General features: G+C 52.7%; 1 protein-coding gene across 1 annotated transcript in view; it reads right to left on the bottom strand.

The window, feature by feature from the left end:
• COL27A1 (collagen type XXVII alpha 1 chain) overlaps positions 1-25525 on the bottom strand; it is a 144875-nt gene that overhangs the window by 96230 nt on the left and 23120 nt on the right. Inside the window, exons 10-14 of the mRNA XM_089912648.1 lie at positions 22109-22162; positions 11959-12012; positions 10401-10454; positions 699-743; positions 30-83 (exon numbers count right to left, since the gene is read on the bottom strand). Coding sequence (XP_089768774.1) covers positions 30-83; positions 699-743; positions 10401-10454; positions 11959-12012; positions 22109-22162 — 261 coding nt within the window. The remainder of the gene's footprint in view (positions 1-29; positions 84-698; positions 744-10400; positions 10455-11958; positions 12013-22108; positions 22163-25525) is intronic.

Below are 25525 nucleotides of genomic sequence, written 5' to 3'. Positions count from 1 at the left end.
ACAGAGCTTCCAGAAGCCATATACTGCACCTGCCTGCCAGGGTAACCTTTGGCCCCTGGGCTGCCCTCGGGTCCCGGCTGCCCCTGCAAAGGAACAAGAGAAACGTAAGGAAAGGAGAGACCCTGCCCAGCTCCAGATCTGGGGGGTGGTGGGGGACCAGGGCTTACAATGGACAAAGAGAAGGGCAGGAATGTGAGATGAAATGGGAGGAAGGGGAGGCCATCGGCCTGCTGGGCCCCCAAGCCCACCCCTCTGAGAAACCGGTCAGACCAGCTTGGAGGGACAAAACCTCCTGTGCTCGAAGCCCAGGAATAAGGCCCAGAGGAGGCCTGGCTGGTTCCCCCATGCTGGCGGTGGCTGCTGCTTGACTTGGGCCGGGGCAGCCAAAATTCCTGCAAACCCCGTGGCGGCGTGTATAATATCCCCTAACAGCGCCCGGAACAGGCCAGCTATTCATGGCTCTAACTGGAGTCGAGTGGCTCATGCCAACACCGGGCCGGCATGGACTCCAGCCCTCTCGGGCGGCAGATGTGGCTGGCTGAGAGGTGGGGTAGAGTGGGGGCCCCAGCAGGATGGGAGGCAGAACCTCCTGGCTCTGGAGCTCACTCATGGAGCTGGGCCCAGGGAGGAGGCCAGGGACAGGCAGGGGCTGGAGCGAGGGAGGGCAAGCAGGGCGGGGCAGAGGCTGCAGCCCTCACCTGTTCTCCGGGGTGCCCCGCCGGTCCAGGATAGCCCTTGTGTCCCTGTTGGGGGGGAAGAGACTGAATCAGGCTGGGAAGACACATCTGGGCCCATGGATCGCAGAGGCCCAGCCTCCCCGCCTGCCTTTTCAGCACTGCATGCGCCGTGGCGGGGACGTGTTCAATAACACGTCCCAGAATGGATATATGCACATCGGGGTTCCTGTGGTTCCCTCTCCGCCACCAATGGTTCTTAGACCAGAAGACGTTGGGGGTTGATCACTCCTTGGGCAGGGTTTGGGAGCTAAATTAGGATACGGCAACTGCGAGAGGGTGATGCTGTATCACAACCATTCTTTCCAAATCCAGAGCGGAGGTGGGAGCGTCTGAAGCAGGGGTGGAGGGATGTCTTAGTGGATGGGTAGACTGATTAGGACCTTAAGGTCTGGGTTATGCTCAACCACCACGCGATGCTGGGACCTTCTGTCGGCACCTTCTCATTAACCCCCTAACGGAAAAGATCTCGCACACATTGACCAAATGTATGAACCAAAACAGCTGCCTTCCTTCTTCCCACTGGTCCCAGCAAGTATTCCAGGGGCAAAGAGGCCACTCGATGGTTGAGAAAGACTCTGGCAACATTCCAGTACCGACCGTGACCCTCTGTCACCCTGGTCCAATTCCCATGGTCCCCAAAGCCAGGTCTCCAGATCAAGAGAATCAGAACGAGTGTGTGCCTTCAGGTGGTGCTGGGGATGACCACCTGGGCCATTTCATAGGAGTTAGGAGCTCTCTGAAGGGAAACCTTGGACTTCAAGCTTCCATCAGATTAGGGCTCTTATGAAATAAGATGGAGCAGGGGCTTCCATTTCAGACAGGGTGGAGGAGACGTGGTGATCTCCGTTAGACCCCCTCTCAAGGGGAGCCCTACACTTGACCTAGACACCGTCTCTGACTTACTGTGCAACTCTGGATGGGTTACTGTCCTTCTCTGGACCTCAGATGAGGGAGTTAGAACTCCGAGTCCCCTTCAGCTCTGGTGTTCTGGAACTCAAGAGTTCTAGGGCTCCCCCAGGAGTTGATAAATGAGACTCTAGACTACACACACACACACACACACACACACACACACACACACACACGCACACACACACGATGCCTGTGAACCCCCTCTACGCACTGCTGTTTACATGGGATTACACCAGGGACTTCCTGGTGGTTAAGTAGTTAAGAATCCGCCTGCCAATACAGGGGACTCGGGTTCGATCCCTGGTCTGGGAAGATCCCACATGCCGCAGAGCAGCTAAGCCCATGAGCCACAACTACTGAGCCTGCACGCCGCAACTACTGAAGCCTGCGTGCCGAGAGCCGGCGCTCCGCAACAAGAGAAGCCACCACGATGAGAAGCCCGCGCATCACAATGAAGAGTAGCCCCCGCTCGCCCCAACTAGAGAAAGCCCGCACGCAGCAACGAAGACCCAATGCAGCCAAAAATAAATAAACAAATAAATAAATAACATGGGATTGCACCTTTATGACGTCCTCTAGCCCTTACAACAGCCAGATGAGGTGTGGGGAAAGGGGGTTAAGGGTTATCATCTCCATTTTACAGAGGAGAAAACTGAGTCTCGGAGAATGGAAGCCACTTGCCCCAAATCCCGTTGCTAAGGAGCAGCAGGCTTACGCTCACCATTGGGTCCTTCTGACACCCGAGGCCACATGGAGAGCCTTGCAGTCCCCCGCCCCCAGGCATGTACAGTTCATGCATGTTCACAGATACCCACAGGCACACACACTCGGCACCCCCGCAAACCCCCAGAAAGCGGCGCTCTTAATCATAAACAGCAGCGCTGGTCTCATCTAAGAGGTTTGGGGAATTTACAAGCATTCTTTCTGCACCTACTCACGCCTCGAGACAGCCCAGCGTTATGATTGCATCTCAAACCTGGGGCCCATGAGATTGATGCATTACGGCTGGGTGAGATTCTTCTACCCGCGGGCGTGTGTTCTTTTCCCCAATGGGCAAATGGAGGCACAGGCCACAGCCAGCAGCAGCCAGCATGCAGAGTGGTTAAGATCTCTTGTTTCAAATTAATCTGGATCCCTATCCTGCTTCACTACTGGCTGGCTGTATACCTGGGGCCACTGACGTCACCTCTTTGAGCTTTGGTTTCTTCTTGTAAAGTGGGGCTCTAAGGGTCGGTGTACAGATTACATGGTATAATGTGTGAAGCACTTAGCACCGTATCTGGCAATGAATTCAAGGCCCCGTAAAGGCTAGCTGCTGTTAGTACCGTGATCTTTATATTTCATTCATTCATTCAACAAACATTTACTGAAATTTTATGCTCCAGCACCATTCTAGGCATTGGATGAACAAGAAGACAACATCCTTTGCCTTGACAGAATTTACAGTCTAATTAAGTAGATATAAAGACAAATAAATATAAAAGGGTAATGTCTCAGGGATTTGCTTACATGGGTGTAGAGTTTCAGTTTTGCAAGATGAAAAAGTTCTGGAGATGGATTGCACAACAATGTGAATATACTTAACACTAATGAACTGCACACACGAACACGGTTCAGATAGTAAATTGTATGTGATGTGTTTTTTTACCATCGCTGAAAATAAAATTTTAAAAAGAGATAATGTGTGGCAACGACTAGCTCTACAAAGAAAAGTGAGCAGAGTTGGAGGACAGAGAATGACAGTGTTGGGGAGGGTGGTGACTGCAGGTGGTCAGGCAGGGGAGGCTGCTCTGTGTGAGGGAGCTGGACACAGGGTGGGCTCTCTGGGGAAAAGCATTCCAGGCAGAGGGAACAGCAGGTGCAGAAGCCCTGAGGCAAGAACGCTCTCAAGGAATAATGAGACCCGTGCGACAAGAGCAGAATGAGTGAGCGGTAAGGGGCAGAGGGGCGGTGTGGTCAGAGAAGAAGCAGGAAGCCAGAGCATGCCAGGCAGTAAGACGACAGGAAACCACAGGAGGGTTTTGAGCAGGGATGTGTCATGGACAGGACGCATATAACGGCCATGATCATCCTTTCTCCACTTGAAGCCTGCAGATGAGGAAGAACAAGCAAAGCCTTTTCCCATGCAGAGCTGGGCGGAGCCTTGAGCTCTAGGCTGTGTGACTCAGCCCAGGTGACTGCCCTCTCTGAGCCTCTCTCTGCCATCCTCTGCCTGCCTCAGTGACATAATGGAGCCAATGCAATAATGGAGCAAGGATCCCAAGAGCAGCGTGAAAGGGGTCCCGGGAGCCCTTGAGCATCACCTGCTCCTTTGGCTTCCTGTGTAGCCACAAAGAAGCCTGCTAGAAACCAGTGCTTTAGCCAGTGAAATCCCAGAAGGAGACTTCAAGTAAATCTTTTACTCAGGATATAGCTAAAAGGAAACAAATGACCTTCGGGGACATGGACAGTGACCTGCCCTATGCCTGGCTCGGCACTAAAGCCTTAAATACATCAACTCGTCAACTTGCAATCACCCGAGAGGTAGGAATTGCCATGCACATTTGCCAGATGAGGAAACTGAGGCTCAGAGGGATGGAGACTTCCCTGAGGCCACACAGCTTCCCAGAGGAAGCAGGCTGTGAATCCTCGTGTCCTCAACCACCAAATCATGGATGAGACATACTGTTGAGGCCCAAGGCCCCCCTAGAAGAGCCACAGGGCCACCTAGGCGAAGACCATCTTATAGACCACACCCCGCCAGGTCTGAGCTTCTGGATCACAGCAGCATCATGAACTCCGGAGTATCTATCTGACTTGGAAGGAACCTAAGCTGTCAATTTGACAACCTCCTTTCTCATTGGATAGAATGAGAAACTGCGGCTCAGAGAAGGGAAGGGACTTACCCAAGGCTACTTAGCAAGTTATGGCCAAGCCCAGACCGTCCCCCACGACTCCAGACCCATTGGGCTGTGCTTTGTCTAGAAGGCCACGATTCCTAGGTCCTTCCCAAACCATGAACCTGACGGGCCTTGAACACTGCCTTGGACCCCTGTTCCTCTTAGCAGACTGGGAGCCGTTCAGACTGAGCACAGCCAAGGCATGGGGCGGTGGGGGGAGGTTCATATGTTCCCTGGAGGCACCTTAACAGTGTTTACCAAGCTGGGGCTAGCCAAATAGCTTCAAATGACAGGGCCCCAGGGCTTGGAAGAATCTAAAATATCACCTTCTACAGGGCCCTGGGTAATTACGGGGCGGACACTGACCACAAGGTAGACAGACCCACGGGCAGTGATTTCCCCATGGGTGGTAAGTGCCTGACTGGGACTAGGGGAGAGCAGATGCTTCAGGGGAGTTCCAGGGACCACGCAATCTGCAAGGGGCCTCTGGCTGCCGGGCAGGCGGGTCTCCACAGCACCCATGTTTATAATAGAACTCGGGCTATATTTTGGTTTGGGAGCCAGATTAATCACTGCTTACAACGCACAAGGCGAAACCAGACATCACCTCACTGTTACTGCAGACAGTCTCCCCAACGGCTGAGATGCTATTTGGGCCTTGGGCAGGGAGAGGAGGGGGGTCCTGTCCTTGCCTGGGGGTCCTGAGGACCAACGTACACCTAGACCTCAGCTGATCCCCCCTGCAAGCTGCTCTTGCAGGCTCCACCTCGGCCTGCACGAGGTCCTGGCTTCTCTCGCAGCAGAATGGAGCTCATCAGACTCGCTCAGCACTCCGTGAGGCTTCCCACGGGACTTCTCTACCACCCTGGCAGCCCCTAGGCCACACTGGGAAGTCAGCAGGACCGAGAGCCCCATTCAACAGAAAGGGTCAGGAGGAAGAAACACACGCCAGGAAACAGAGTGAGTCACTACAGCATACTCGCCAAGTCCCTGCTCCTCTCTGGACCTCAGTTTCCCCAGCTAGCCTCTCAAAGCATCCTGTTGGCTCAAAAATTATAGGATTCTGAAATGTGATGTGTGGCTTGTCCAAAAGCACAGTCCTTCACAGTATAGCTAGGCATCTGACGCCAAACTCTACTTAGTGGGTACCTGAGACAGGTCAGGGCAGGAAGGTACAGTTTCGGTATGGCTCATTCATTCATCTGGTTATTCATGCATTCAAAGGTTTGCTGAGCCCCCACCAATGAGCCAGACCCTATATGAGCACTAAGAATACACTGATAAACAAAGCAAACTCACTCCCTACCTTCTAGAACGGGATATGGGCATTAAACACATATGAAGTGGAACAAAGAAGTACTGAGTGCTAGGAGAGAGCAGACAGCCAAGCAGGGGAGGCGGCACGGTGAGCTGAGGCTTGAAGGAGAAGCCACGTTGGAGAGCAGAGGGGCAGAAGAGCTCAGAAATGGAGAGGGTATGGACCCCAGAAACCCAGAGCAGCTCAGCAGAGGAGCCCAGAGAAGGTTCTCAGTAGGGGCGCTACATGGAGGTGCTACATCCAGGTAGAACTGGCAGTTCTGCGGAAAGGCAGGAGATCGTTTCAGGCAGCGTCAATCACACTCCCTGCAAAAATTCCCAGATGACCCCTCTGCCCTCCCATTTTCGCACAGATCTCACAGACAGTGGCCAACTCAGATGGCATGTGGAGGGCTCGTGGGCAGGGTGAGGGTTGCAGGAGGGAGCCAGGAGGAAGTTTCAACTTGAGTACCAACTTCATTCCATTAGTCATGTCTAATGTGTTATGTGTTAAGAATGTGTTAAGAAAGATTCTGAGACTGAATTAGCCTTGGCAAGAAAGAGCGATTAGTGATGTCTGAGGAGGCAGGGGAAGCAGGGAGGTGAGGGACGAGGGAGCAGATGTCTGTGGCCAGCACTGTGCTCAACCCCGCATGAGGAGATAAAGAAGCGGTCCTCCTCTGTGCACTTGCTCGCGTCTGACAAATGTGCCAAGGACACCAGTGAGTTGCCTGCTAGCCAGAAAGTCCAGAGTCCTAAAGAGGCTGAGAAAATGGGCTGGCGGGAGAAGGGAGGTATGAATTCTGCCTGGAGGTGCTGGGGAGATGCTCTTGGAGAAGATGGCCTTCGAGAATGGAATCAAGGGACAGATCCATGAAGATGACTGGTCTGAGCATGCCAGGAGAGGGCCCAGTGGAAGCAAATGCAGGGAGGCAGGAAGGCCCAGGGCACACAGGATTGGATGGAGTGGGGGTTTCTATACAGCAGAGTTTCTTGGCCTTGGCACCGCTGACACCTTGGGCTGGATAAGGTTCCGCTCTGGGTGGAGCATCTGTCCCATGCATTGTAAGGTCTTTAACAACATTTCTAGCTTTTACCCATTAGAAGCTAGTAGCGCCCCCTCTCATTTGTGATGACCAAAAATGTGTCCAGACATTGTTAACTGTTCCCTGGGGGGCAGCTGAGAAGCGCTGCTCTATAGGAGAGAAGGCAGGAGGGTTAGATTAGGGGCAGCATGGCATTCTGCCCTCACAAGGTACAGATAGGGTTCTGGTAGCCTTCTGGGTTAGTGGAGGGTGGTTAACTGGTAACTAAGCAAGACGAGTGATGGGACCAGATGGGCAAGACCTTCTACGGCACTGCTTCTTCATGTTCGTCGTGATCACACACTCATTCATTCATTCAACAAATACGTATGCAGCATCTGCCACGTGCCAGCCCTGTGCTGGGTGCTGAGGACAGAGCATCTTATTTAACCCTCCCAACCACTGCAGGGAGCAGCTGAGGCCACTTGCCCAAGCTCACAAGGCAGGAGAGGGACACAGCTGGGATTCCATCCAGGCGTGTCTGACCTGGTCTGTGCACCTGCTCCCCCATCTGGAATCAGCTCAGCAAAGTCCCTTAGCAAGCATCGCGGGCAGATGCAGAGAAAGAAGCCTTCTCAGGCGGGGAGGCTCTTTTCCACTTGATGGGCCCACTCTTATTTAAGAAGCTGTTTCAATCAGTGTTGGGGAAAGGGAAAGGGACTAAGGGTCAGAAGACCTGAGTTCAAATCCCAGCTCTGCCATTTAGTGACCCTGACAGCTATTTTTGTTAATCCAGTGGCTCTCAGCCTTGGCTGCACATGACAATCTACTGCCTGGGTCCCACTCAGACCAACTGAACCAGGACCCCTGTGGGGAGGTGGGCAAGCTCCCCCGCTGATTCTCATGCACAGCGGGGCTGTGAACCGGGGCTGTAGACTTCACTCTCCGTGAGCCACCAATGATCTCACTGGCATTTAACACCAGTGTCAGCACACGGCCAGGTACCTTGGTATATCTTTGTGAAATGACTGGAAGAGTGAATGAATGAGTGAGACCTATTTGGGCCTCAGTTTTCTCAGCTGTAAGATGGGCATAATACTGCCTAACTCCCAGAGGTTACTGTTAGGAAATAATGTGATGAGGGACAGTAAACCTTCCTATCACGCTGGTCAGTATGGGAAACTCCCAACCCAAACTCCCTTTCTTCTGCCTACTTTTCTCCATGGCCCTTTTCATCTTCTAACACACCTCGTATTTTTACTGTTTTTATTGTCTGTCTCCCCACACAAGACTGCAAGCTCTGAGGAAACAGGGATTTTTGTCTATGTGTCAGCTCAGAGGCCTGCGCAGTGCCTGACACACAATAGTCATTCAATCCGTTGTGTTGAATAAATGAATGAATAGGGTTATTGGCGTCACTCTGAGGTGACACCAAAAGTCAATGTGCTGATGAGCAAAGGGTACACAGACCTCGCCTCTCACCCACCAATGTTCATTCTCGCTCAAGGCCCCCCCCACATGAGGTGATGCAGAAAAACCACCCAACAGGATCAGGGCAAAGTGGCTACTGTGGTCACCAAAGACACTTGTGGGAGGAAAGACTGCTGACAAACAGCGACAATTCCAGGCCCGGCTGCCCGCCCCATTGGTCCTCCTCCCTGACCCCCACCACTAGTCAGGGGTCCCTGCCTTAGGACCTGAGCACCCCCATGCTCTGCCCACCATCCTCTGTGAGCAGGTGACACTGGCCTGCCACACACCAAACTCCTCCATGTTTGCCTAGGCTGGGCCCAGAGGGACTTGGTGGAAATGGCTTTGCCAGATAGTTTTCCTATCACACGGAGGCTCTTAATTTAGAAAAGATGTCTCTCCCTGCTCAGGTGAGCTGGTTCCCCTGAGTTGGGGGATCTCGGCCTCCCCGGACATTTGCTGAGAGCAGGAAGGCCTGGAACCCCAGGCAGAAGCCGGTCCAGTCTGTTCTTCCATCTCCCGCCTCCTCTGCTGGACTGCTACCCCCGTACACAGCGAGACCACCACTGGCTGCTTTATGAGCCATGACTGGAAGGAGACTTTTCCACTCACACCTCCACACCTCATCCATCAGAAAATGCTGGAGCCCAGAGGGGAAGTGAGTGGGGAGAGGGAGTCCCTCTGTGTTCTCTGGGGCAGAAGAGGCCACATTTCCCCAGCTCAGACAGCCACAGACTCCTGTCTGGGTCTCGCTTCTTCAGATCTGCTGTGTGGCCTGCTCTGGCCACGGAGGGTGGAAGAGAAGCGGAAGGGGAGGGGGGGAGTGATGTTCCAAGTCCCCCTGTGCCACAGGGACCCTCAGAGCACAAGCAGGATGGAGCCAGGAGAAGCCACAGCTGCCCAGATGAGAACCAGATGGCAGAGAAAGAGGGCAGCGGTGGCCACAGCTGGGAGTCAGGGTAGAAGCCTAAGACGTGGCCCTAGGCCAATGTATCTACTGGAAAACCCATCAGCAATGGGGTATTTTCCTGCAAAAAGCAATTGACCCTGGCCCTGCACTGTCCTCCCCCGTTTCCTGAACACCTACTATGCGCAAGCCCTGTGCTAGGCTCTGTAGGGAGAGCGATAAACCAGATTTACACATCCTTGTTGGTGAAGCTGGTCTTGGGGCTGAAATTACTCAGCTAAGATAGCCTATGGGTCCTTGAGCAGAGTAGGGTCTCCTAGACTGAAGGTCAGGGTTCCAAGAGGGCTTCCTGGACACAACTAGAGTTGAGTCTGAAGGATGGAACACCCTGGCTGGGAAGCCAGAGAGGAATCTAGGGGCACTACAAGCCAGAGACCCACCACCTAGGAAAATGGCAGACCTTCCCCCAAAGGCAATTACAGGTAACTCCCCCTGCCTGACTGAAGCAGTGATGGGGTGGGGGCAGATGACAACAGCTCAGAATGTACAGAGAACTCACTGCCTCTATAGAACACTGGCCTGCGGTATATCAGAGGGATGATATTAGACCCAGAGAGGTCAGACTTGCCCCAGGTCACACAGTGAGGAAATGGTGGAGCCGGGAGTAGAGTCCAGATTCAACCGACCCCAGAGCCCACTCTCTGAACGTCCATGCTCCGGGCCTTGCTCCTGGTTTACAGTCCCAGGGGGCTCATGGTCATTCCAGATGGGAGGAGGCTCAGGTTCAGAGAGGGGATGCGTCGGGCCCCCGCCATTCCGCCCATGGGAGGAGGAGCTGGGCCAGTGGGGGCTCCCAGCTCTGACAATATTCCCTCCACCAGCACGAGCACCTCTAGGATGGCCTCCCAGGAGCAGCTGGGCCCCGAGAGGAAGGGTCACTTCTTGTCACACCTCCTTAACCATGGTGGCGGGACCTCCTCCAAGCCAAGGTGCTTCCCACCCTCTGGCAAGCACGGACCCTCGGAAACCTCTCTCCCCTCCGGCCACCAGCCCCCTGCTGAGGGAGCTGGGGAGAGGCAGGTGGGCAGGCAGGCGGCACACAGCACTCCTGCATGAAGACCCCGCTTGCTAGGAAGCCCACCAGGCAAGGCAAAGCATCGACACCAAGGTATACCTTTCGTCCAAGAGGTCCTGGATTCCCAGAGAGCCCAGGCAAGCCCTCGTCGCCCTGAAAAACACAGACAAGGGGGTGAGGTGGGGGAACGGGAGCGGGCACTCATTAAATTGAAAGTGTGGCCTCCCACGGCCAGTTGTTTGCAAACAGCATTCATGGAGGCTTAGAGGCCTCAGAGGAGACTCAGGGCCTCTGAGCGGGCTGAGGGCAGCTGGGCGGGCAGGGTACCCAGCCCCTCCCCACTTAACTCAGTCACTCCATTTAATCTGTTTTATATGTTGGACTTTGGCAAAAGGTACCATTTGGGGAATGGGTTCCGCTGTTAAAACCATGTTTGAAATCCATCGCCCTGAAGGACATGCAGCCCTGAAGGACATGCAACCCGTTCCAATCAGGAATCCGTCTCTGCATTCCTGACACCCTCCTTCCCACCCTTGCTGGGCAGGGCGGCTACCCCGTAGGGGGCATTTCTGCCACCACCATGAGACCCAGAAGCAGACAACGTAGGAGCAAGAGAGAAGCCTGGGCCCTGCATGTCGTCAGGCCCGGCTGCAGAGCCTGCTCTGCGTCGGACCAGCTGCGTGGCCTCCAGCAAGCCGCCCACAGCTGGAGCTTCTGCTTTCTCCTGGGCAAGCTAGGCCTAGCTGCCTGGCCTAGAAGCTTCCAGTGAGGGTCCGATGGGGGTGCATGTGGACGTTTACACCCAGTAAGAGTTTGCTGAGTGAAAAAACTTCTCATGAAGATGTGAGTGAGCCACCTGTGCCTCAGAGAAATCAGCCCGAGCTGCCACCTCTAAGTGCCCACGCACTGGAGGCTGGGCTGAGAAGCAGTGCTCTGCCTGTCGGAAGGGCTCTTGGATTGCGTCCAGAAGGAAGCCAGACAGACTCGAGGATTCCTTCCAGCGTATGGATGTCCGGGACATTGGATGACCTTACTTGGAGTTTTGGGTTCCCCTGCTCCGGCCGGTCCTGCACTCCCTCCAGGCCCCTTGTTTAATTTACAGGGTGGACGCTTCGAGGATGGATGAAGTCCTTTGGCCTGAGCGTTCTCTCTTCCATGGGAGATCCTTCTGATCTCAGCCCGTCAGAGTTAGGGAGCCCTGAGTCTCCAGCCCGTTCCCTTCCCACGTCCCGGAAGTTCACAGACCTGTCTGCTCGTACTAACAACCTCAGAGGGGCCTTCGAATGTCTCTTGGAAGCTTCCTGGGCATGTGCTACCAAGAAGCTTCTGGATGTCGAGGGTCACCTAACAGGCCCTACAGAAAACCCACTCAGGGCGTTAGGCAAAAGGACATTCACCAAAGGTATGTCCACAGGCAACATTTTTTGTCGGTTTTATTGGTTGCACACCGGAAGAAGGCAGAAGGGAATGGTTTTGGGTTTGGTTTAGGGAGAGCTGAAGGGCTTTGAGGAAAAAACAGACCCCATCTTTTTCTACTTCCCACCTCCGGCATTTGTCACGCAGTGACCTCTGTCGGGAGGGTGCGCCCCAGAGCACGGTGATTTCCCTGCTGTCCACTCCCCCACTTCCCTGAGCACTGGGGTCCCTGGAAACCTACCTTTGCACCGTCGTGAGCCTTTCCTGGTGAGAGCCCGGGGTCCCCTTTCTGTCCCTGAAACAAAAACAATTCTACTTTGGCCGCCATGTTGTCTAAAGAGGGTGTCTCCCCACCAACTCTGCTCAACTCCCTGTCCCCTGCTTAAATGCCCTCCCCGCCTACCCCACTCACATTCCTCCACAGGGTCCTCTCCAATCCCATCCCTCCCCTGCTCCAGCACCTCCCATAACTCCCCACCATGCCTACTGACAAAGTCCAAACTCCTCCTTGCGTGTCCCAAGTCTTCCGTCATCTGGTCCCAGCCATCCTGTCCAGACTTTGCTCTCCTTCCACCAGCCCAACCCACAGACAGGGTCCCTCTGCCTCATCCCCAGACCACAGTCCTTCCTCCACCAGACCTTGCACATCCCTACCGCCAGGTCCTTGCTCAAGCAGTCACTCTCAACTAGAAAACCACTTCTCAATCATCATTAGCCAGACCAGAAGCATTCTCAGGATGCAGCCTGACTGCGTCCTCCCCAACCAACCTGTAGATCCCTGGGCCCAACGTACAGGTGACGTGTTCCCCCGGGGCTCTCAGAGACCTTCTGAGAGATGTGTCCCCGAGGCAAGCTTGAGTCTTTCTGATTTTCCTGTCCCCTGATGCTCACCTCACCATCTCTAATTACCTAGGACCAGTGCATCAGCAGCCATTTAATCTGTGTACAGGCCTTCACAGTTTGCAATAACCCTCACTTCACCAGGTTCCCAGAAGAGCCCGATGAAGTAAGCAACGGAAGTGTTATTACCCCATGAACACGTTCGGGGAAACTGAGGCCGGGAGAAGGAAAGGGACTGCCCAGGGCCCCAAGCTGAGGCACTGGCAGAGCTAAGACGAGAGCTAAGACCCTGAATTTGTGACTCCCAGCTCTGCGTTCCAGGACGTCCCGGGACCCGACAAGTTAGAATAGGCAGTGAGTAGGGAAGACACCGACAAGCAGGGTGTCCCCAGTCAGAGATAAGCATTCTTTGTGCCAAGCCTATGGGAGGCGTCCCCATCACAAGGATCCTGGCTCCTAAGAGCACGTGCTCAGGAAAGGGCCCAACAACCACATCTCATACAGGGCTGAAGAGGGTTCCTGGCTGTGGGCCCACTCGTTTGAACCAATCTGATTAAATTACTCAGGAGACAGCCCCTTGGAAAGTCAGTCCCCCCTGCTGTCAACTTCCACGAGCCCCTGATCCCTGTCCCTCAACCTCACTCCCAAGCTCCCTCCCCAATCTGGGTCCTGAGTCAGAAGTCCTGGGGTGAAGCCACGGACTCACAGTAGGACCTCAGGCAAGTGACTTCACTTCTCTGAGCCTCTGTTTCCTCACCATTAAAATGTGGGCTGCACAGCACGCACGCACACGCATGCACATGGGTACATGCTCATACACACACACACAGGCATGCACACGGCTGCATGTTCATACATGCACACATGCACATGCACGCACACACACACACACACACACACACACACATACACAGGCACGAGCACACATACCCGCTGGCATCCAGGTTCCTTGGCAAGGAGCCAGTGGGATCATGGACGTGACACGCAGGCAGGCTTTTTTGGCCAACTTTAGTTCCCATTTGTTTCTTTTCTGCGTCAGGACCCACACCTTCCAAATCCTGACTCAGTCACTCTCCATGAGAAATCACTGCGTTCCAAACTGGACAGAGCCTTAAAGAGGGAGGGCGGCCTTCCACTGCTCACCTAACATGCACCCAACCCTGTGCCAGGCCCACTAAATGCAGCAGCTCACCAGTCCTCTTACACCCACTTACTGAACTGCAGGACCAAGACCGGGGTTCAGGGATGCTCAGTCACAGCCCGGGGTGACGTGCAGATAAGAGGCAAGGTCTCACTAGGTCTGACTAGGTTCCTGGTCTATCTGACTCCAGAGCCCTCGTTTACAAATGGGAAGCCTAGATACTTCTCCCATATGCCCTCCCACTGCCCCAGGCTGCAGGCCAGCCCCTCCTTGCTAGGACCCCAACTCTCTGTCCACCTGGGTCCCTCCAGGTCACTTCTGCAGGACTCGCCTCTGTGATCTACTGCCTCATGCTACAGCTACCCCTTGCTGACACTCTCCCACCCTCGGCTGTTCACAAACCCAGTTCCAATGTCTTTTATGTCCATGTGCAAGGTCAGGCCCAGGGCTACCCAGGATTCCAATGGCTAAAAAAGGACAGCAGCTTCTCCCCACCCTGACCTTGCCCACCTCGGTCTACATCCTGTTCTGTCATTTTACAAAAGGGGAAACTGAGACCCAAAGGGATGCCAGAGTGGCTCCCTTGCCCAGAGTCCGTATCCAGGCGTTTTAGTTACTATGGACTGCTCTGCATTCTCGGCAGCCAGCACAGTGCTTGGGACGTAATCCCTGCCCGAGTACAACGTCCACAAACACAGGTATTTGCTGAACATCTACGATGAGCCACATCTTCAGTGCACACAAGGAATACCATGGTGGGGATCAAGACACAGCTCATGCCTGTGGGGACCAATCAAGGGAGAAACCAGAGACCAGTAATGATAATCTGCACTAGCATTTCCTGAGTGCTCTTCTAAGCCTTCAACACATAAATCTATGAGGTAGCCATGATCACTCTCCCCATTTCACAGATGAGGAAACTAAGGCACACAGCGGGTAAGTGATTTGTCCAAGGTCATACAATTTGTAAGTGAGATTTAGACTCAGGAGGTCTGCTTCCAGAGCCTGAGAGCTTTACATTTCAATACACTACAGATGAACAACTATGATCCAGTGATAAGTGGAGTACAGGAGGAAGTAGGGGGGCACTTGACCCAGGCTGAGGGTAAATCAGCCACGCTAAGGCTGGAGGAAGACAAGGAGGGAGCCAGACGAAGTCTGGGCTCCAGAAATGCTCAAGGCACCCTTGGTCAAGTGAAGGTGTGACTTCTGGGATGGAGAAGACTATCCATCTTCCCAGCCAGACTCCTGCAAATTCTCCAGTAAGAGATATAAGGAATAATAAGGTCTAATTAATTGTTTACACATTGGTGAGGATGAGAACCTGGGTGCCAGACCCAGCTCTCCAGCCAACGAGCCTGTGTGATCTTGGACAAGCCCCTTTCCCTCTCTGTGTACAGAACAGTAGACTCTGCCTGGAGTAGTTAACAGAGACTTGAGGAACTAGAAGATGGTTGGGAAGGTATATCCTAAACCGTAAATGCTACAAAATATAGCAGGGATAGAAACTATGAGCTCCTTTCCTGCAGGTAGGGTTGGGAAGGTGGAGAGAATAGAAGGCTTTGGGTAGATGAGGCCTCGAGAGGGGCTGAGACAAGGAAGGAACAAATCATGAAGGACTGGAAAATTCTGGGCCAGAAGTCCTCTGTGCAAGTCATCTTCTGCAAGACACAAGATCCCAAGTACATAGCCCAGGGGAGGCATCATAAAAATATTTCTCAAGTGAGAAGATGAATGAATGGAGTCTCAAGAGACAACTCTAGGGCTGGGATTGGGTCAGATCTGTCCCCAGCCCTGGAGGGTCCTCTGAAGATTCACTAGGTCTTTCTTTCACCATCACTACTACCATTTCATGTGTTTATAAGTTCTGGCCATGGCAATAAGGCAAGAAAAACAAATAAGATTACTAAGATTTGAGGAAAAAGAGACAAAAATATGTCTTTTTTTGCAAGTAATATGAGTGCCTGTCTAGAAAACCCAGGAGAACTAACTGAAATACTGTTAGAACTAATAAAATAATTCAGTAAAGGGCATGGTTATAAAATAAACACAAAAGTCCAAATATACAAAGTCAATAGTTCTTTTCAATAGCTGAGAGCCAGTAGAAAATATAATGGGGGAAATATTCCATTCATAACAGCAAGAAAAATATAAAATTTCTAAGAACAAACTTAGGAAGAAAGGTGCAGGATTTATGCAATAAAAACTATAGAAGTTTATTATGAGATGTTTTTAAAACTCAGCCAAATGGGAAGATATGCCATGGTTTTAGATAGGAAAAGTTAATATTTTAAAGATGATAATTCTTCACAAATTAATAAACGCATTTAATACAATTCCAAGAAAAACCCCAAGGGAGTCTTTTAAGGAGATTATTAAGATGGGCATAAATTTTATCTGACATATTAAATAGCCAGAACAATTTTTTTAAAGTGGACGAGGGAGACGCACAGCATAAAGCTAATAAATGTCATAAAACCGTATTTTACTAGCAATATACAAATGCAGTAATGAAACATATTTGAATGGCCTGGAAGAGACCCTGGTCTATCATATAATAGTTAGTGCAGGATAAGTTATTTAATAAATGATGAACTACTGGGGGAAAAATAAAGTTATACCTCATACCCACTCCCATGAAGATTAATTCCAGATGGTTTAAAATTTTAAGAGTACAAATGATATTATAAAATGACTAGGAATATAAGTGAATACCTCTCTGGTCTTACTATGGGAAAGAAATGTCTAAGTATTAAAGTAAAGAACCATACATTCTACATATGGTAGAGCTCTCTCCATACTACCTGACATATTGTAAGTTCCTAATAAGTGTTAGTTATTATTGTTAGTCCAAAAAAAAAAAAATAGGTAACACTCTCACTTGTGAAAATCATCATGAATAGTCTTAACAGGCAAACAATAAATTTGAAAATACTTGTAAGGTAGATGAAGGCTTAATAAGCCTTCATATATAAACACAAATAATTTTTACAAGTCAATAACAAAAGATAACATCCTGGGACTTCCCTGGTGGTGCAGTGGTTAAGAATCTGCCTGCCAATGCAGGGGACATGGGTTCGAGCCCTGGTCTGGGAAGATCCCACATGCCACGGAACAACTAAGCCCGTGAGCCACAACTACTGAGCCCGCGCACCACAACTACTGGAGCCCGCGTGCCTAGAGCCTGTGCTCCGCAACAAGAGAAACCACTGCAATGAGAAGCCCACGCACCGCAACAAAGAGTAGGCCCCACTCGCCGCAACTAGAGAAGGTCCGCGGGCAGCAACGAAGACCCAACACGGCCAAAAATAAATTTAATTAATTTTTAGGAAAAAGATAACATCCCAACCCCAAAAATAAACAAATTCATAAATGGTGAAATGCAAATGGAAAACAAATGTAAGAAGAACATTCTTCTCAAAGATGATCAATGCAGTGAAGTGAATTGAAAACAATAATGAATTATCTTTTTCAAACAACCTCCTCTAATGCTAGCGGTGGCATGGATTGGTTCAATCTTTCTAGAAGGCAATTGTTAATAAAATTACAGCTAAACACTATATAGCACTTACGGGCAAGGTATATTTTAAATTATTCATATATATATGTATGCGTGTATATATGTGTGTGTATATATACTGATATACAGATAAATATATAGATATATCTCTCTCTCTATATATAGATAGATAGATAGATATTGCTTAACCAACAGTGCTAAAGAGCTATGGAGCGAATAGACTTGTGGCTAAAACTATGGACTTTGGAGTCAGACAGTAGAGGGTTCAAATCTTGTCTCTGACACTTATCAGAAACAGGCTAGTTACTTAGCCACTTTGGACCTTAGTTTTCTCATCTGTAAAATGGGGGTAATAACATCCACCCTGCAAAGCAGGTAAAGCTGTTGGCCAGTCCCTGGCCCACAGGCTGTTCAAAATGCAGTCAGTGCCTATCACTGGGCAAGGCCACTGCAAGAGGCCTGCTTCCCTCTTGATACTTTCTAGACTTTTCCAATTTTCTTTAATGAGTATGCCCTACCTCAGTCATCAGAGGAAGGGGAAAGGGAGGCTGGGGTCTGAGGCCGAGAATCCTGTGAGGGCTGGCTCCACCTCAGCTTCTAGCAGCTCTGCTAACAGTCACTTGGGTTACTGAGCATGGCCCCTCTTGCCTACCTATTCTTCCCGGGTGCCCAAGGGCCCCTAGTAATCCTGGGTAATTCACTGCAAACCAAGCAGGCCAGAAGAGGGAAGAGGAGGCCGGCTGCCAGGGAGAGTGGGGCCAGGTGCCTCGTCGCCCAGCACAGGCACAGCTGGAGCCCTGCCCGCCTCTGGTCCAGAGCTTCTTACCCCACCTGGGCCCTGCATCCCATCTGACTTCACCTGGTTCAGCATCAGCATCACCATCGGGGCAGCTCCAGGCCTCCCCATTGGTCACCCTTCAACTTGCTGGCCACCGACCAAGCTTCTCAAGCTGCCTGAGTGGCCTTCACAAACCCCATCTGATCGTGTCACGTCTGCTAAAAACCTCATGCTTTCCTGCTGCTCTTTGGATAAAGTCCAAAAGTCTTAGCACACCCACCAGGCCTGCTGCCCTCCCCAGCCTCCTCCCGCCCCTTGGCCTGGTCGCCTGCTGCTCTTCAGACCTTGGTTCAACCTTCCTACGCTCTGGGAAGGCAGGCTTCACCTCCCAGACCAGGTTAATCGCCATTCTGTGGGGTCTCTGATCACCCAGTGCCTCTCACGTGGAGCCCTTTTCATGGAGTGGTCAGCTTATTTCCACAACGGCAGCGACCGTCCCTGTCTGTGCCCCATTGTAGGCCGGGCACCTTGAACGTGCTGACAGCTGACCACTTACCACAGGCCAGCACTGCTCTTAACTCAGTTATACCTCATGACAACCCAAGGGGGCAGCTACTCTTATTACCCCATTTTCCAGATAAGGAAACCGAGGCATGGGAAGTTCAAATAATTTGTTCAAATAATAGTCACACAACTAAAAGGTGACAGAGCTGGGACGGGAACTTCGGCCGTCTGGCTCCAGAGTCTGTGCTCTTAACCACTGTGCTTTCCTGCAGCAATAACTATGGGCCGGTTGGACACATGACTCAACCCTGGGCCTCCAAGGTCAGCTAATGCCATCCACCCAGGGTTCTGGCTTCTCTGCCTCATTCTCAAAGTCCTTGATCTTGACTCCCTGCGGGACCTGACAAACCCTCTTCTTGATCTGAACGTGGGGCATATGGGTATGTGGTACATGGGGAAAGCCTTGGGCTTTGGAGCAGGCAGGTGGGGTTGAAGCCTGGCTCTGGCCTGTACCAGCTGTGCAGCCCTGACAAGTGTCTTCCGACTGGCAAACCCAAGGACCCGAAATACAGCCCCGCCACTGCTGGTCACTGCAAGTGACCCCAGTAAGGCATTGGCCCTTTGGGTCTTTGCTCCTCTGTGACCTCAAGAGGGATGAAGTGCCTCACCTTTGCTCTGTCTCCCCTTTTTGATTCCTCAATCCACCAATCTCTCCCATCCTTAGTCTGGCAGGGGGATCTTTAACCCACAAGGCCATAAGCTCCCAAGGGCTCAATAAATACAGCACAGGAACGACCACACAGCGACCCAGCCGGACGAAGGGCAGGCTCCCTGCCACCACGCAGACGCTGCCTGTTTGGCTAATTTTTCCAACAAAAGCACATAGTAGGTGCTCGATAAATGTTTGTTGATTGAAGGAAGATGAATGGATGGGGGCCCCAGAGGCAGCTCTCGAAGCCAACACCGTGCGGAAGAGGAGCAACCAGTACAGAGCCTGGAGGAGGCCAGCCCTACAATCCCACCGGGTCTCCTCCCAGACCCAGAAAGGATCTGGTAAACAGCGAGGACCCTCTCCCCAGAATCACATCTATTCCTGCAGATCCATGACATTCCCTTCCAATCTTGGATAAGTCAGGAATTCCATCCGGGAAGAGTCTCTCTTTAACCCTGTCCTGGCCAAGCCACAGATTGAGAGCAGCCCAGGGCCAAAGCCCAGCAGACTGGGCCTCCCATCCAACTGATCTGTCCTGGATCCACCTCTGCTCACTCCTTAGACTCACAACCAAGGGTCCAGGTAAAGGGCATGACTTTTCCCCTTGGCATGTTATGCAAGTTCTAATGGGAGAAGAAGACTCCCATTCCAGTGTGTTTTCTGGAACCCTCACCCTTATTTGTTTACTTAGAAGCAAGCTGGAAGCCTATCCGTGAGGCCCTGAGTCCACAGGTCCCAGCTCCATGTGGCAGCAGGAGTGTCAGGACTACTGAGCCTCACGCACCACACCCAGAGCTGCTCCTGAAGGTGGCGAGAACAGCAGCTGGTGGGTCCTCCTCCAGCCTCTGCACATCTGCTGGCAGGATGGGGGTGGGCTGCAGGCCAGACTGGAGCTGAGGCGCTGCAGTGTAGGGCAGCCTGGACCGGGGAGAAGCTAATGGAGCATCTGCCACAGAAGCAGGGAGTCACATTTGGGGGCGGCAGGGAGGGACCAGACAGGCCCAGGGCAGGCCAAGAAAGGCGTGTTCCTGAGCAAACCTGGCAATCAAAACAGTGGCCAATCCTCAGCATCTCGATGTACGCCATGGCCTTGGAGACCGGAGGCCTCTGCAAAGTAGAAGTCTTCCAAGGACCTCCCCTCTCTCTGCCTGACCCATGGGGGCAGGTGCCACTGCCATTACTTAGACAGTGTCTTAATCCACCTGAGCCTCAGTTTCCCCATCTGTAAATGGGTGCAATATCTCCACCTATCACCCAGTGATAATGAGATCATTAGGTCTTTGTGGGGATCAAATGAGACAGGCTACATGAAGTGCATGCAGAGTGCCTAGCCCACAGTAAGGGTCCAATATACGGTGCTTACTACCATCAGTGTTTGCCTTGTTAAAACCCAGAGCACCTCCAGGCAGCTGCTGGCCCCTAAGCACCTGAGGCCTCTGTGCTCGCCTTCCAAGGAAGGACCCCAGTCCAGCCCTGGCCGAAGTCACACACCTACAGGGGCGGAGGCAGGGGCTCCCGCCGCTGTGTGCAAGGGCTCTGCGCTGGCACTCTGGTGCCACAGCGTCATACATCCAGGGCTACTTGTGTACATTTGTCCCAAACTTCTGGACAAGGTGGGCAGAGGAACTCTGCCCTAGGGGTCAAGCCTGGCCTTTGGAGGATGTTCAACCGCCAATCGCTGCATGAGCTGGGGCCAGTCAGTTAATGGCCTTCCTCAAGCCACTAGCCCTTTGTAATGCGTTAGCAAAGAAGGACCCTGAGCCCAGGCCAACCAAGGCCCAGGGGTGCTTTTCACCTGGCCACTCCACAGCTGACAGCTGGGCAGACCCTCTGCCTGGCCTGGCCTGCCCCACACTCTTTCGGCACGGTTGCTGTGCTCTTGGCTTCCCCGAGCCTGTGTCTTCCTTCCCCTCCTCCTATTTCTCCAGCCATCACTCGAGGCTTCTCCCTGTAACCTAAATAATGCTGGCCCCGTACTTTTCCTCGTGCTTCTCACTCCACGCCCCACCCTGGACAGCTCTGTTCTCTGCCGGTGCTCCAGGAATGCACCAAGGCGTCCCGGGGCTGGAGCCCCCGACACTCATCAGAGCGCCAGTCACGTGGGTCTCTGGTCGCATCCAAAGTCCAGAGGTGGCATCTCTGTGCTGGCCACCCCCCCAGGGCTCTATCTGCAGCTCAGAGTTCTCCTGAGTTTCAGAATGTCCGCGAATCATCTCCACCGGGCCGGTCTACAGATTACCAGATGCAACATCCCTTCTTCTGGCTCCTCGATCTGGTCACCTAGGCTAACACCAGGGAGTTACAATCTCTCTCCTCTCGCCCATCACCGAGTCCTCCCTACCTCACCTCCACATTGTCAAGGTGCCCACTCCCCTCCTCCCACACCCCTATGCTGGCCTGTATCACCCCAGGTCTCCCTGCCTCTGCTCTGGTTCCGCACCCCCCAGTCCATCTTCCACACGGCATCCGGGGTCTTTCTCAAACATGATCTTTCCACGTCCCTCCTGAGCTCAAAACTTGACATGCCTCCCCAGGGTGTGTCTTATGACCCAGTAACACGTACCTTCGAGCTGGACCTTCACAGCCCTCCCTATTTAGCAGCAAATGACCTTTCTTTCCACTCCCTTTGAGGGCCTTAGGTTCCAGCTGCCCTTCTCCCCCTCAACCCCTCCCCACCAGAAGCTAAACTCTTAACTCCTCACTGTGTCTCCAGCCCGGTACAGGGCCTGGCACCTGGGAGGCTCCAGGGAGTGCTTGAGGCCTGGATATATATCCTCCACAGTGTGACCCTGAGACCCAACCACCAGGAGCCTCTAAGAAGAGAAGCTCCCAATGCAGCCCTAACCTCAGCATCCGTACCACGGCTCTCCCTCCAGACCCCACAGCAAACACTCACTTTGGCTCCAGGAGGGCCGGGGAGGCCTGGATTTCCATAAGGCCCAGGAGGACCCTGAAAGGGAAAAGAAAAAAGAGATGAGGGGAAAATAAGGGTCATCCCACTTCCTAGAGCAGGGCCTGGCACTTCTACCCACCCATCCGCTGGGTCTTCCCTGGTCAAGTCTCAGCAGTCCAGCCCCGTGCTAAGCACTTTCCGTGCATTATCTCACTTTAACCTATTAACCCACAAGGTAGGTGCTACCACGATTCCTATTTTCAAGATGAAGAAGCTGTTGCTCAGAGAGGTTTATAACTTTCTCAGGTCACCCAGCTGCTAAGGGGCAAAACTAGATCTCAACCTCAGGTGTGTGGCTTCAGAGCACAAGCCCTTAACCCCTGAACGTGACCACCTTTCTGTATGCTCTCCACCTGGCCCCATTAGCCCCTCCCACACTCGCTTCCTCAGGCCCAGAGCACACTTAGCTATTTGCTACCCTGACCACGCCTGGTATGGATACTTCCTCTCTGTATCACTTTTTTTTTTTTTTTTTTGCGGTATGCAGGCCTCTCACTGTTGTGGCCTCTCCCGTTACGAAGCACAGGCTCCGGACGCGCAGGCTCAGTGGCCATGGCTCACGGGCCCAGCCGCTCTGCGGCATGTGGGATCTTCCCGGACTGGGTCACAAACCCACGACCCCTGCATCGGCAGGCGGACTCTCAACCACTGCGCCACCAGGGAAGCCCTCTGTATCACTTTTGTCATGCTGTTCCATCATCTGGCATGCCTTTCCCACCCATCCCCTCCAGCTGAAACCCAACCCATTCTTCAAGGCCTGGCTTTAATGCCACCTCCTCCAAGGAACCTTCTGGGACTCTTCCTGCTAAAGGGAACCTCTCCAGACTTCAGACTCCAACTGGACTCTGTATGAGCCTCTGGAGTTGCGAGCCCAGTCAAGGGAGCACTTGGCCGCTCTGAACAAAAGGGCATCCCTCCTGTGGCCCCAACACGTAGTCAGAGCTCTCCCTTAGATTCCTACATGCTCTGAGCTTACAGGGTCCCCCAGGGACCACGAAGCAGCTGGGAAGACTGAACTCAGAGAGTCAGAGTCTTGGCCAAGGTCACACAGCAGAGTAGCGGCCAAGAGAGGGCCGGGACCCAGTTTTTTTGGCTTCAAGTCCAAGGCTTATTCGTGGCACTGGATTTTCCCAGGCCATATTTGAATCTCCCTTACAACAGCTGCGGCCTTATGTCCACTTTCTCTGCAAAGGCCCTGGGCTAGCGTCCTGCAGCCCAGTAATATAAACAAAGTCCTAAGAGTTGAGTACTTTCTGGAGATCTTTTGTCCAACAGGAATAATCTGAGGCATTGGGGATGGAGACAGGCACCTCGAGGGGTGCCCCCTACTACAACAGCCTCTAGATACACTGCCCTTGTCCCTGCCCCCTCTTGACTCATCTGGCTGTGTATGAATTTGCTTCCTTCCTCTCTCTTCAAGGCCAACTTCCCAGCTGCAGCCTGTCACATTCTGCCCAAGGCACCTCCCTCTTCCTCCATGCCTGAGCTTGGACCCTCCCCTTCTCCATCCATGTGGAGGAGGAACAGAGTTGAGAGGCTCACTCAGTCTGGGGAATTTATAACGGTATCATGGGTGACCTCCAAAATAATCAACCCTCCAGCCCTTTCCCAATATTTCACCAAACGCTGTCTCCTGGCACCTAGATGCAATATGGTCCCAGTTCTGAGCCTTCCCCCTCTCCAGCCTCAGTCTCCCCATCAGTTCCATGAATGACAGGGACTCATGGTGTCTAAGGAATCTGGAAGACCTCAGAGCTTCACCCCAGCCTGGGCTCCTGGGCTCTAACTTTAGAGCTCAGCCTGAATTGGGAAAAGGTTGGACGGGGGTGTTTGAGGAGGGGACCTTCACATCTAGCATCCTAGAACCAGGCATGGGCTGTGCCGGGCAATGTCAAGATTGACTACCTCTCCCCAGTTGTGCCCCCAGCTGCCCTAAAGATGGAGGGATAGAGCGCTCGGCTACCCCATCTGCAGCTTGTGAAGGTGAGGGCTTCCTGCTTTCCCATCCCCACTCCTCCACCCCTCTCCAGCCACTGCCTTGCAGAGAAATGAATCACATAGTTGACTGGGAGCCAAGCAGACCGACTCTACAAATGCTGCAGCCCAGAAAGCCGAGTGGAGGGAGGGCCTAGGGATTCCCCAGCATCCCTCGATGGGTCGAGGGAGTATGCAGAGGTGGAAAGGGGCCAGCCACAGAGCTTTGGATGACCTCAGATAAAGCCCTGACCCTCCCTGAGCCCCAGAACCACCATCTGTACAGAGGAACTGGGATTGTTTAATCCCAGCATTCTATTATCTTTGGCATTTTATGATCTATGGAATTTCCAGTCTAGAAACAGGGTGATGGGCAGCAGGGAATGGGGAGTACTCCGAAAGCCTGAGAGGGATGTCAGGAGAGTCATTCCCTCACTTGTGGAATTTCAGAGCTGGTAGGAACTTTGGATGGAAATGCCTTACCATGATCCAGTGTTTTATAGATGTGGAAACTGAGGCCCAGAATAGGGAAGGGACTTGCCTAAGGTCACACAGCTTCTTGGGGGAAATGCTCTTGACTCCCAGGCTAGAGCCCATCGGCAACCATTTGCTCAGCACCTTCTGCACACAGGGTACTCTGCTAGGCATTGGGTGAAAAAGAAAAGTCAACAGGGCCTGTCTCTGGCCCAGAGAGGCTCAGTTGAGTTGATGGAAAAATTAGCGCAACAGGTAGTTTAAGAGTCAGACTGTCTGCTGCTCTGGAGTCAGACTGTCCGGGTTCCATCCTGGCTCTGGCATTTACTCTGTGTTTGAACTTATCGAAAGCAACTGAACACTTTTGAGCCTCAGTTTCCTCACTTGTAAAAGGGGGATGGTATTGGAACTTACTCATCGGGAAGGCTGGGAAGATGGGATGAGACCCTGCATACGCCACCCAGGTGACAGAGTTCAGTGTTCAGTGTGAGCTTTTACAAAGGGATCCATGCCAGCCAGAGGGGCAGTTAAGTGCCGCAGGAGCGCCAAGAAGGAGGTGATCATCAGAAAAGGAGGCGGCATTTGATCTGAGCTATGGATGGAGGAGGAATTTGCCAAGGAGGACATGCCGGGTCAAGAGGACAGTCCAAACGAAGGCACAGAGGCTAGGGGCTCAGGAGGAGTTGGGAGGCCCAGGCAGACTGCTACGTCCAGGGGCCTCATCCTGGTCCCAGGCTACAAGGTCCCTTGGCCAGCATTGTCCATGATACCTCTGTGGTCCCCAGCTCTGGGCAAGTGCCCCATGGAGACTCCAAAGCCAGGAGGAAATGCCACTTCAGACAGCAGATTCCAGAGCCCTGGGCCCAGGGAGCACAGGGCCAGGTCTGGAGGGAACTAGGGCTCGAGTAATTG

This window comes from Delphinapterus leucas, chromosome 6 (assembly GCF_059928025.1).
Source record: "Delphinapterus leucas isolate spDelLeu-1000000601 "Yukka" chromosome 6, BTC_Dleu_Yukka2, whole genome shotgun sequence".
NCBI lineage: Eukaryota > Metazoa > Chordata > Mammalia > Artiodactyla > Monodontidae > Delphinapterus > Delphinapterus leucas.
This window is presented reverse-complemented; position numbering and strand designations above follow the sequence as displayed.